This window comes from Ranitomeya variabilis, chromosome 6, assembly GCF_051348905.1.
Source record: "Ranitomeya variabilis isolate aRanVar5 chromosome 6, aRanVar5.hap1, whole genome shotgun sequence".
Classification (NCBI taxonomy): Eukaryota; Metazoa; Chordata; class Amphibia; order Anura; family Dendrobatidae; genus Ranitomeya; species Ranitomeya variabilis.
In genome coordinates, this window is record NC_135237.1 from 336,924,995 (window position 1) to 336,937,530 (window position 12,536).

At 45.8% G+C, this 12,536-nt stretch overlaps 1 protein-coding gene across 1 annotated transcript; it reads right to left on the minus strand.

The window, feature by feature from the left end:
* Positions 1-2,099: 2,099 nt before the first annotated feature.
* Positions 2,100-12,058, minus strand: EEF1E1 (eukaryotic translation elongation factor 1 epsilon 1). Its single transcript, XM_077269838.1, has 4 exons — positions 11,801-12,058; positions 8,666-8,866; positions 4,213-4,308; positions 2,100-2,521 (listed from the first exon to the last, which is right to left on the minus strand). Exons 1-4 carry the CDS (start codon positions 11,885-11,887, stop codon positions 2,381-2,383), a joined length of 525 nt encoding a protein of 174 aa, XP_077125953.1. The 5' UTR covers positions 11,888-12,058; the 3' UTR covers positions 2,100-2,380.
* Between the last annotated feature and the right edge of the window lie 478 nt (positions 12,059-12,536).

Below are 12,536 nucleotides of genomic sequence, written 5' to 3' on the forward strand. Positions count from 1 at the left end.
ATGGACATGTCTGCGTATTTTGCACACGGACACACAGTCCGTCAAAACACGCTGACATCTGCATAGACCCATTCATTTGAATGGGTCTACATGTATCAGTGTCTCCAGTACTTGTAAAAAACTGTCGCTAAACGTACCAGAGGCACGGACGTGTGAAACCGGCCGTAGATACTTCCTGGAATTTGGCTCTGACAAAAACAGCCATGTGCAGATTACATGTATTGTTAGTGAGTTTTTAACCCACAGATTCCTGCATCTAATGCTAATGCTGTTTTTATTCAGTGTCAACACCTCACCTAAAACTCATCAAGGGAGCCTAACAAAGGATGTAAAGGGTTTCATGGTTTTCCGAAAACTCCTGTTCCCAGAGGTCCAGTTGTTAGAAAAAAAAAACAAGCTGTCCTTTCCTCACCCTCCTTGGGTCTAACACTTAGTCTCAGCTTCACTTGGTGTCTGTTATTGACTGCAGCGCTGATATGTCGGCAGCATTGCAGCCAGTGACCTTAGTGGCTGAGTAGCTCGTGCTATCAGAGCCGCTGAACTCACTTATGCGTTGCAGCACTGTCGACAGGACGTCAGTGCAGCTGACAATAACAGACACCAGGAGCAGCGGCAGAGACTAAGTGCTGGACACAGGAGGGTGAGGAAAGCAGTTTGATATTTCCATAAATGACACAGAAATTCTCTTGGTCATCTGCTGTGAAAACACTGAGCTTGAACTGCGGTGACCTCATCACTGGCATTTTCCCACGGCCCTGAGGTCACCGCAGTTCAGCCCGGCTGGGAACCTCGATGACGTCATCACTGGTCACTGGGGCTGGGCTCACAGCAGTTCAGTCACCAGTGGTTCTCAACCTGGACGGTCGCATCTTGGCACAGTCCAGGTTGAAAAGTATTTATCCCTCAGACATGGGTTACGGCATGGGACAGAACGATGGACAGGTATGGTATATTGTTGTTTTTTATTTTAGTTTTATTACAGGAGAACGAGGGCTTCGGTGGAATAGGCGTTTTGTGAGTATAACTGTGTAAGTTATTTTTAAATAAAAATGGAAAACTGTGTTGTTTCTAATAAAAGACTTTATTATGACTGTCTCTTTACTTACCATATAACTATAGGATTAGTAATGGATAGGTGTCTTATAGATGCTTCTCCAATACTAAGCTGTGGGCTTGATGTCACCTGACAATACAAAACGGACATCAACCCCACAAATATGAACCCCACTTGCCACCGCTACAAGGCAAGTGGGAAGAACCGGGCAAAGTTCCAGAAATAATGCATCTAATAGATGCGCCTTTTCTGGGCAGCTGCGGGCTGCTATTTTTAGGCTGGGGGCTATATCAATTGCCCTTTACCAGCCTGAGAATACCAACCCCCAGCTTTAGCAGGGCTGGTTGTCAAAAATGGGGAAGGACACCATGCAGTTTTTTTAAATTTTTTTTTTTATTATTTAAATAAGAGTGGGGACTGCTCTATTCTTGATAACCAACCTTGCAGAAGCTTACAGCTGAGGGATGCAACCCCCGGCTGTGAGTTTTGCCTGGCTGGCTGTAGAAAATACGGGGGTAACCCATGCTGGGTTTTTCATTCATTTATATAGCACAGGCGGCGGGTGAAGAATATCCCCATCATCCGCTCCTGCTGTCACTGTTAGTAGCGGCAGTAGGTGTAGGTTGATGGGAGTAGGAGTCCCAAAAGCCCACACCTGCTCTCATTGTTCTGACTTGATTATAACTCATCAGTCTCCCTTGCTTGCGCCAATCGGTGGCAGAGCAGGGGAGAATGATGAGAGCAGTCTTCAGCACCCGGAGCTGGGGAACAGTGCTTACTGTAACGCTTCTTCCCCGGCGCCGATGCGTGTCACACGGATGACATCCGTGTGGATGTGTGTGGGATGGTCTGCGGCCTGTCAAAAAAAGGACATGTCTACGTGTGGGACACACGGTCCGTCGAAACACACTGGCATGTGCACATGCCCATTCATTTGAATGGATCTGCGTGTCAGTGTCTCTGCTACGTGTGAAAACTGTCACAACACGTACAGGAGACACGGACGTGTGAAAGAGGCCTTATTTAATAAACAAAAACAGAAAAATAAAACCAGCAATACCCATCTTTTATTGGCACAGAGCTTTTGTAAAAAAACAGACAAAAACTGCAACAATAAAAAAAAATTGGCACAAAGTCTAAATGTAATTTAATACAGTACAATGAAATATTCGATATTCTGTTGACTTTCCAGAAGGTAAACTGATAAAAATAAATAAGAAAATAGATGTGACAATTTGCTGCCTAAATTCTGACATATGACGAGGCCCAGACATAACCGAGAGGGGCCAGTAAACATATCTGTGCCTACAGCTGGGGGCTGAGCAGCTAATGGACATTAGTATAGATTCTGTTCTTAATAAACACCAAGCTTGGGAGATGCTGCCGCACGCCCGGGTAATGCTGGACATGACTAAACCACCGGGACACATTGATGTAGGTCTCTTTTTCCTGGATTGAGAGGTCAGCCTGTCAGAGAAAAAAAAATACCATAAAATAAGAAATTACCAAAGAATAATTGTGAAAATTTCTCTTAATCTCCAATTTGAATACAAAGGGAAAATCTGTTGAGCTGGAATAAGTCGCAAATTTTGGCACACACCGTTTAAAAAAAAAAAAAAAATATGAGACTTTTGCTTTTACGCCGCTCTTTTTGTCACTTTTCTAACACTAGGGTTGAGCTTAAAGGGAACATATGAAAAAATGGTATTATCCTGCAGATACTTGGCTAGCCTGCAGGTTAATAGCGGTCTGAGCCGTGCAGTCTCGGGCTTTCAGACATAGAGGCGCGACTTCAGTCACTGCTCAGGGCCATGATGTACGCCTGAGACAGTGCCGAGCGGGTTTACAGCCGCCACTCGCTATGTACTGAGCGATGACTGAAGCCGTGCCGACCATGCCTCCATAACAGAAAACCTGAGGCTACCAGGAGTAATAAAGTGAAAGAAGTTGTCTACTACTTGGACATCTTCTCATACTCCTCGCTTGGCCCCCATAAGATAATAAAGCTTATACTAACATCCCGTGCTGGAGCCATTCCTGTGGTGACAGCACTCCGTCTTCCGTGCTATTGAGATAGGCGATGCTGGCGCCCAATCGCCTTTTGTCGAATTGAGCAGCAAGAGTAAGTCCGAGACCAGCTGCAGCCCAGACGTCCTCTTCATGTACGATTTGTCCGGGGACCGTGATGCCAGCTCCGATAGGGGTCGGCGTCATGTGTAACATAACGTCATGTGTCCCGAGACTGCGAGTGCCAACACCAGCACAGGAGGCGAGTATAGGCTTTATTATTTTATGGGGGCCAAACATTAGGATCAAGAAGAGGTTGTCCTAGTAGTGGATAAAACCTGTCAGTGCAAGGGCCAGACAGCGTCAGAACGCTATTAACCCCATAACTGCAGGTTCCCTTTAAGGAAAAGGTTCATCTGAGGCAAAACAAATTATGTATATATAATAATTTAAAAAAAAATGTATAGTTGAATAATGTATGTCACCTACCAATAATAGGGCCGTGCTGCGCTCTTCCCCCGTCTCAGCAGTATGCTTGTGAAGAGTCAGCATTGGGATCAGTAAGATATTAGTAGAGCTGTGACGGGGGTGGGCAGATAGATGGGGGGCAGGAGGAGAGAACACTGCGAAGACCTGGGCAGTGCAGGAACTGGGGGAAAAGCTAAGGACTAGTGTCAGTGAGTAAATGCCTCTCCGGCCCAGTCCTCGCTCATTAGCATACAGCAAGGTGCTGGATAGAAGTGGATTTTCAGATAACAGCAGTTCCATAGAATGATAGATCTTCAGTATGACAGGAATGTTTCTAACAGGTCAATAAACAGCTTAAAAGCATTTTTTTTTTTGTAGAGAAGGGTATGCGATTGTTGGGGCGTTGTCGGGTGAGCGCATAACTCAGACGGCACACTGACCATTATTAGTAAATGTTCGGATGACGGACCCCTCTCATGGCCTGAATGACCGTGTGAAAACCAATGGCAGCATGCACTCCTGTGGCAGACGTGTGGCCTAGAATAGTGCATGTTAATGGCTGGTCGCTCCGGCAATGTCCGATATTTGGTGAGCAGGCAAAGCTGCACGCGGACCACGGTCAGAGGTTTTGTATGGCTGCCCAGATAAGGATCAGATATAGTTCTTTATTTTTAAATACTTACTATGAATGGATGCAACCCATAATAAGTTAAGATATCAGCCACAGTGATTGCATTTCCAGCCATGTATACTTTATCCTCCAGATAGGAATTCAGATCCTGAAAAATTAAAATGGCAATAGAGAAATGACAAGTGAGAACACAATGCCCCGCACATTGCTCAGTCACGTATCTTACATTACTAGGAACAGGACGGTAAAAGGAATCTTCATTGGATGCATGCGCCCTTGTGTGAGGGAGCGTAAAGGAGGTACATTATAAAGCTGGAGATAAGATGCAAGGGGGAGCCAGCCATTAGAGAATACAGCAAGCTGCATAACTGTAGGAAAAACACGGGCCGCACAATCACTCAGATACACGGACATGGATTCCTATTCTATGAGGTGCAGAACTGCATGGCGACTACCACACTGCTCCAGGGATGGAAGGGACCCAGGCAAAATGGCCGCCACAATGCACCATCTAGTCAGCTCCCTGACAGGACGGCTGTGTAGTCAGTGCGCATAGAACCCGACCATTGATAATGATAAACTCCTTACTGACTGCGCAAGCACGGCCAGGAATGCCATAGTGGCCGTTTCCACGGATACCTGAGTGACTGTGATACCCTGTACATGAGATACGCAATACAACTGAAACATTTTTTTTTTTTATACAGAATATCTAATTTGAGGTAATTACTATTATTGATTTTGCACCTAGAACATATTGAAATAGGATCTTTGAGATGGGTATACCGACCCCTTAATCTCTGAAGCTTTTTTCAGTTTTGCATTTTCGTTTTTCGCTCCCCTCCTTCCCAGACCCATAACTTTTTTATTTTTCCATCCATATGGCCATGTGGGGGCTTATTTTTTGCGGGACGGGTTGTACTTTTGAAGGTCACCATTGGTTTTACCATGTCGTGTACTAGAAAATGGGAAAAAAAATTCCAAGTGTGGTGAAATTGCAAAAAAGGGGAAATCCCACACTTGTTTTTTTGTTTGGCTTTACTAGGTTCACTAAATGCTAAAACTGACCTGCCATTATGATTCTCCAGGTCATTACGAGTTCATAGACCGCAAACATGTCTAGGTTATTTTTTATTTAAGTGCTGAAAAAAAATTCCAAACTTTGTTGAAAAAAGAAAAAAAAAACAAAAACACAACAACAAAAATTTGTGCCATTTTCTGGTACCTGTAGCGTCTCCACTTTTCGTGATCTCGGGTTGAACAAGAGCTTATTATTGGCACGCCGAGCTGACATTTTTAATACCATTTTGGTGCAGATACGATCTTTTGATCACCCATTATTGCATTTTAATGCAATAACACAATGACCAAAAAAAAAAAAAAAGACGTAATTCTGGCGTTTCAACTTTTTTCTCGCCATGCCGTTTAGCGATCAGGTTAATCCTTATTTTTAATTAATAGATCGGGCGATTCTGAATGCGGTGATACCAAATATGTGTATGTTTGATTTTATTTTTAGAAGCTGCGATAACCCAATCGACTACTACATAGAGGCAATGTTCAGATCGCCTCCATAGCCGATTTACTCACTTGCTATGAGCGCCGACCACGGGGTAGTGCTCACAGCAAGCCGGCACTGACAACCATAGAGGTCTCCAGGAGACCTCAGGTTGTTATGCCAACACACCGGTGACCAGCGATCACGTGACGGGGGGGGGGGGGGGTCACCAGTATGCATATTTCCGGCGCGATTGCTGGAAGCGCAATTTAAATGCCGCTGTCAGAGTTTGACAGCGGTATTTAACTGGTTAATAGCCACGGGTAGATCACAATTCCACCCGCGGCTATTGCGGGCCCATGTCAGCTGTTCAACACAGCTGACGTCCCCGGAAAGATGTGGGCTCACCGCCGGAGCCCACATCAAAGGGAGGGAGTCTGACATCGGAAAGGGACTAAGAACCGAGCCACTTTGTACGTTAATTTGTGATCCTCAATTTTCAATTCTGACCAGTGTCATTTTATGCGGTAATAAAGAACGCTTCAATGTATCCCACTGATTCCGAGACACTTTCTCCATGACATACTGTACTTCAATTTAGTGGTCAATTTTGACTCATGAAAATATCGAAAAATGACACGAGAAAATGGAACACATTTTGTTGTGCAATTTCTCCTGAGTACGCCGATACCCCATATGTGGTGGAAAACCACTGTTTGGGCTCTGAAGGCAAGAAGCACCAATTTACTTTTGGAGAGCAAAATTGGCTGGAATAGATAGCAGACGCCATGTTGCATTTGCAGAGCCCCTGATGTGCCTAAACAGTGGAAACCCCCCAGAAGTGACACCATTTTGAAAACTAGACCCCTCAAGGAATTAATCTATAGGTGTAGTGATCATCTTGAACACACAAGTGCTTTGTGGAATTTAAGTATTGGACTGTGAAAACTACATTTTCCCCAAATTATTCATCTTAATAAGGGTAATAGGGGAAAACGGACCACATAATGTGTCTGAGTACAGGGACACCCCGTTTGTGTTCAGAAACTCTTGTTTGGGCACACAGCAGGACTCGAGGGGGAAGGAGGGCTATTTGACTTTTGGAGCACAATTTTACTGTGGACGCCATGTCAAATTGGCAGAGGCCCTGAGAGAGCAAAACAGCAGAAATCCCCAAAAGTGACCCCATTTTGGAAACAGAATTCATCTAGGGGTGGTGTGAAGATTTTAAACCCACAGCCATTTCACAAAATTGTATAACATTGGGCTGTGAAAATGAAAAATGTAATTTTTCCACTAAAATGTTGTTTTAGCCCTAAGCTTTTAATTTTCAAGAGGGATAATATGAGACCAAAAAATGTTATGCAATTTCTCCTGATTATGGCAATACCCCAATATGTGGTCACAAACTTTTTTTCGGGCACACTGCAAAGCTCAGAAGGGAAGGAGTTCTATATCAGAGTGCAGATTTGCCTGGAATGGTTTGCGGGTGCCATGTCACATTGGGAGAGCCTCCTAATGAAATCTTTTAGGGGTGCAGTGATCATATTGCCTCCACACGTGTTTCATAACAATTTTTAACCATTGGCCGGTGAAGAAACATTTTTTTTACATTTTTACAATTAAAATGTTGTTTTAGCCCCAGGTTTTACATTTTTTCAAGGGGAAATGGTTAAAAAACCCACAACATGATTTGTTACACAATTTCTGCTGAAGGTGACAATAACCCACCTTCGGCTATTCAGTACTGCTTAGCCACAAGGTGACTCTGGAGGGACGGAGCACTTTCTGACTTTTGGGGCACAGATTTTCCTAGAATAGTTTGCAGACTCTTTATACAGAGCCCCTAAGTGCTAGAAAAGCTGTAACCTGCCTGAATTGCCCCCAATGTGGACGCTAGCTGCTGTTTAGCCACACTGGGGCTCAGAAGGAGGATGGGTGCAATTTCTATTGGTGGAAGCCATTTCAGAGTTGGAGATCGACGTGGGATGGACTTACGGCTGACCCCTTTGGAATATTTGATGTTTTAAAGTTAATAAATGGATAGAAGAGGGTGGGGGAGTGTTTGGCACAAATAAAGAACTTTTCTCTGTATTCGTTTTTTGCTTCAAACTTACGAGGTTATTGATGGGGGTTTCTTATAGACACTTCTCCATTACTAATCCCTGGGCTTGATGTTAAAGTTGACATCAACCCCAAAACCATTACCCTGCTTGCTGAGGCTAAGAACTAGAATTAGCGCATCTAATGGATGCGCCATTTCTGTGGTGGCCGATGGCTGGTATTATTGGTCTGGGGGGAAGCCAATATCCATGGCCCCTTACCATGCTATTAATATCAGCCTGCAACTGTGTGCTTAACCTTTGCTGAATAAAAATAAGGGGGACCCCACATCATTTTTTTTTTTTTTTTTTTGGGGGGGCGCCGGGCACACGTGTCATACAACCGCACAAGAGCTCCGAGGCCGTGAATGCTAGTGGCGCTGAAACAGGAGGGGCGTATAAGATTTATTTTATCAGGGTCAAACCTTTAAGTTGAGAAGGGGTTGTTCTTCTAGTAGTGGACCCCTTTAAGCGCCATCATACTAAAACACGAAGCTTTAGCTGGCGCTCACTGAAGCCGATCGCCTCTAATATATGCAAGTCCCAGATAGAAACTTCCCTCTAGTAACTCACAATCCCAGTGGGACTTTATCTGAAAGGTGCAGACTGGAAGTTTCATCTAGACTCACACCAGTGTTACCAGCAGGATCTTACACAGGACTGCAGCTAATTAGTGACTTCGGCTAATTGTCCAATTTACATAATGAAGAACCCTACAAATTCTAGTACTTGACATAGGTAACTATGTGCAGGTAAAGGTTTTATTCCCCTGATTCCACATCAATGTGGACACCGATGAGCAGGTAGATACCGGAAGGACTATTTTCCTAGTAGTCCCCATAGTGTCAGACTGAAGCCGCTCACCCCGGTGCCACCATCACAGAGGACATGTCCTCATCACTGACCTTTAGTGCAGTCTTGACATCTTCCTTGGAGGTCAATCTGTCTATGCGAGTTGTTCGGTATTCTAGCCATTGCTGTACGACGGCCTTCTCTTCTATAGACACCCCTAATAGTTCCTCTTTCCTGGCTTGGGTAACTAAATGGGAGGCAATGGTGGCAAGGCCTGCCAGGCTGGGACCTTTATTGGTCTGAAGCACCGGAATCTGAAAAATAAATTAAAAAATATATAATAATAATAATAGTAATAATAATATTATTATTATTATTATTATTATTATATGGCAAAACATTTTTGTAACATAACTTTAATGAATCGGACACAGTCTGCTGGCTACCTGCAGTTACCACAAGAGGGAGCATGGAGCGAACATCATGCTGTGTCCTTAGCAAAATGCCTTGTACGCAGGGCCGGACTGGGACTAAAATTCAGCCCTGGCATTTGAAGTTACACAGGCCCACTTGTCACATGGTGACTGTATAATATCTTTGTACACCCCATAGTCCTCCATATATTATAATGTGCACCACAGTCCTCCATATAGTATAATACACTCCCTATAGTCCTCCATATATTAAAATACACTCCTCATAGTCCTCCATATAGCATAATACACTACTCATAGTGCTCCATATATTATAATGCACCGCCATATTCATCCATGTAGTACAATTCACTTCCCATAGTATAATGCACCCCTTAGTTCTTCATATAGTATAACGTATTCCCCATAGTCCTCAATACAGTATAATGCAGCCCACATATAGTATAATGCAGCCACCACCCTACAGAATATAATGCAGCCCCCCTCATAGAGTATGATGCAATCACCCCTCAAAGAATATAAATATAATACAGCCCCGCATAGAATATAATGTAGCCCCGAATAGAATATAATACAGCCCACCTCCCCAGAATATAATGCAGCCCCATCAAAGAGTATGATGCAAGAGTATGTAGCAGTATACAGCACAGCTCACGTAGCAGTATACAGCACAGCTCACGTAGCAGTATACAGCACAGCTCACGTAGCAGTATACAGCACAGCTCACGTAGCAGTATACAGCACAGCTCACGTAGCAGTATACAGCACAGCTCACGTAGCAGTATACAGCACAGCTCACGTAGCAGTATACAGCACAGCTCACGTAGCAGTATACAGCACAGCTCATGTAGCAGTATACAGCACAGTCCACGTAGTAGCATACAGCACAGCCCACGTAGTAGTAGTATACAGCACAGCCCACGTAGTAGTATACAGCACAGCCCACGTAGTAGTAGTATACAGCACAGCCCACACAGTAGTGTATAGCACAGCCCACATAGTAGTATACAGCACAGCCCACATCTCTCCTCAGAAATCCCCCCCTCCCCCCGAGAATGGCCCCACAGTCCAGTAAAAAAAACCAAAAAAAACCACTCACCTCTCCTTGTGCCCGCGTTGCTCCCTGCTCCTGTCTCGGCGGCTGTCGCTGCACTGCCTGGGACACAGTCAGTGCGCGCGCACCCGCAGTGTCAGAGGCAGAGCGGGGAATAATGGGAGAGGGGGCGTCAGCAGACGCTCTCTCCTCCATCATTGCATTCAACTGTATAGTTGAATGCGGCGGCGCTGGTAGGGGGGGTGAGTCTGCGTGCAGCGGCCCACTACTGGCACCAGCCCTTCTGGCATTTGCCAGAACTGCCCGATGGCCAGTCCGGCCCTGCTTGTACGCTACTTTCAGGGTATGTGCACACGAAGTTTTGAGCTCTGCGGATTTTTCCGCAGCGGATTTGAAAAATCTGCAGGTAAAATGCACTGCGTTTTTCCTGCGGATTTAGTGCGGATTCCACCTGCGGATTCCTATTGTGGAGCAGGTGTAAACCGCTGCGGAATCCGCACAAAGAATTGACATACTGCAGAATGTAACCCGCAGCGTTTCGGCGCGTTTTTTTCCGCAGCATGGGCACTGCAGATTGCATTTTCCATAGGTTTACATGGTACTGTAAACGCATGGAAAGCTGCTGCGGATCCTCAGCTGCGGAGCCGCAGCAAAATCCGCAATGTGTGCACATAGCCTCAGGGCTCCTTCTCAACTGCGTAAAATACGTCCGAGTCTCGCAGGTTAAAACCGGGCTCTGCCACCGGCACACCAGAGCGGAGCGTGCGGCCGCACAGCAATACATGGAGCTGCACGCTCTGCTCTGGAGTGCCGGCGCCAGAGCCGGGTTTTAACCTGTGAGTCTCGGACATATTTCTCGCAAGTGAAAAGGAGCCCTAACATGGGTGGGGGTCCCATACTCCACACCCTCACGACCAGCTGCCGCCACCAATGTAGCCAACCAGACGTAACAATATATTGAGCCTGGACAGTGCAGCTTTGCTCAGTGCCTGTTGCCGGATACTGCGGATTCCCTTATTCACTTCAATAGGAGCTGATCTGCAGCACCCAACAGCGGCGACTACACAGCGAACAGAGGCGGGCAGGTCTGTACGGCTGATAACTGCTGGTCGGGTGACAGGTAGGTCCTAACAGTAGCGGGCTACAGCTTGGAAGGAATCAGTAATGAGGGGTTTACATCATGCTGTTCTCAGGTTAGATGGCAGAGACCCCGATTCTAGTGGTGTCACTTAGCTCATCAGACGCATCACGCAGACGTCAGGGGATCTCTTTCCCAGCACGGACCACAATACACAGACTGTCCGTGGGCCTCACGACCTGAAATCATCAGCACCATTAAGGCCTATCAGGGTGAGAAAGCTACTGATTGGCAGATGTGCCCATTTGTTGGAAGATCTGGACCCAGATTCCATGATCTTTGGACCAGCGCCCTATGTAGGGGTGCACTCGTGGGTCACAGCCCTGGTGACGTCAGCCCCTGAATAATGTCATTGGTCTGAATTCCCAGGTTACATTCAGCAGGTGGGATAGAATATAAGACATATGCTGGTGCTTTATAGATATTGATCCAGTTCTGGAAAATCCCTTTAAATGCCCCAGTGGCTGACATCTAGATCAGGCCATGTGCCTGGCTGGACAGCGCCCTCTGCTGCCGTAGGAAAGCACATTACATGCCGGTCCGGTCATTGCCTTCTGCACATGAGCGATCACATGTCCAGTAGTTATACTTCCTGATACCGGAGGGCACACGGCGGGCTCACCTGGCTGCTCCCCTGGGCACGGCTGCTGTACTTTCCTGCTTTCAGCCCCAGACATTTCTCCAGCGCGGTCAGCTCCTCCACCGCCATCTTGGTTGGCAATTCACAAAGCCACACACACGCTGCCAACCACACAGTACGCCCCGCCCCTCGGACAACAACTTAATCTCATTGGTCAATAGATAGGCAGTGGCCCGGTGCTCCTTACGTTGCTAGCGATGATTGGTGGATGTCATGAACGGGGCGTATCCCTATGGAACCACCATATACCATAGAGCTGAATGATAATATGGAGGCAGTGGCACTGGCAGTGATTCCTCCCTACAGAGCGGCCGTGCTGCTCTCATAGTCGTCTCCTCCTCACTGCTGGGCCCGCAGTAACTGCTGTTGGAAGCCGCACTCAATAAACCATAGTTGTATTGCGGTTGCAGAGAATGGTTTTTTTGACCTGTAAGACGGTTTCATCGTTTCATTGATCATCAAAAAAGCCCTCTTATTAAGCAGCTAGATGGTGGCCCGATTCTAACGCATCGGGTTTTCTAGACTATGTATGTAGTTTATTTATGAAGCTTTAAGAATAGTGCAATGAATACACAGGATTTTCCGGATAACATATATACATTATCAGTGAAGCGGTGTTTAAATGCCGCGCCAGTATCACTGATTGAAAGCAAACAAGAAAAGTAGCATGCAATTATCAGGGCTCACCAAAAAATATTAATATTCAAACTAGTTTATT

Excerpts from the sequence above, each read along its gene's own strand:
- EEF1E1 (XM_077269838.1), bottom strand. The coding sequence starts at position 11,887 with ATGGCGGTGGAGGAGCTGACCGCGCTGGAGAAATGTCTGGGGCTGAAA. Across the intron at positions 4,309-8,665 it reads ATGTCAAGACTGCACTAAAG|GATCTGAATTCCTATCTGGA; the intron begins GTCAGTGATGAG and ends TTAATTTTTCAG. Across the intron at positions 2,522-4,212 it reads ATGGGTTGCATCCATTCATA|GCTGACCTCTCAATCCAGGA; the intron begins GTAAGTATTTAA and ends TTTCTCTGACAG.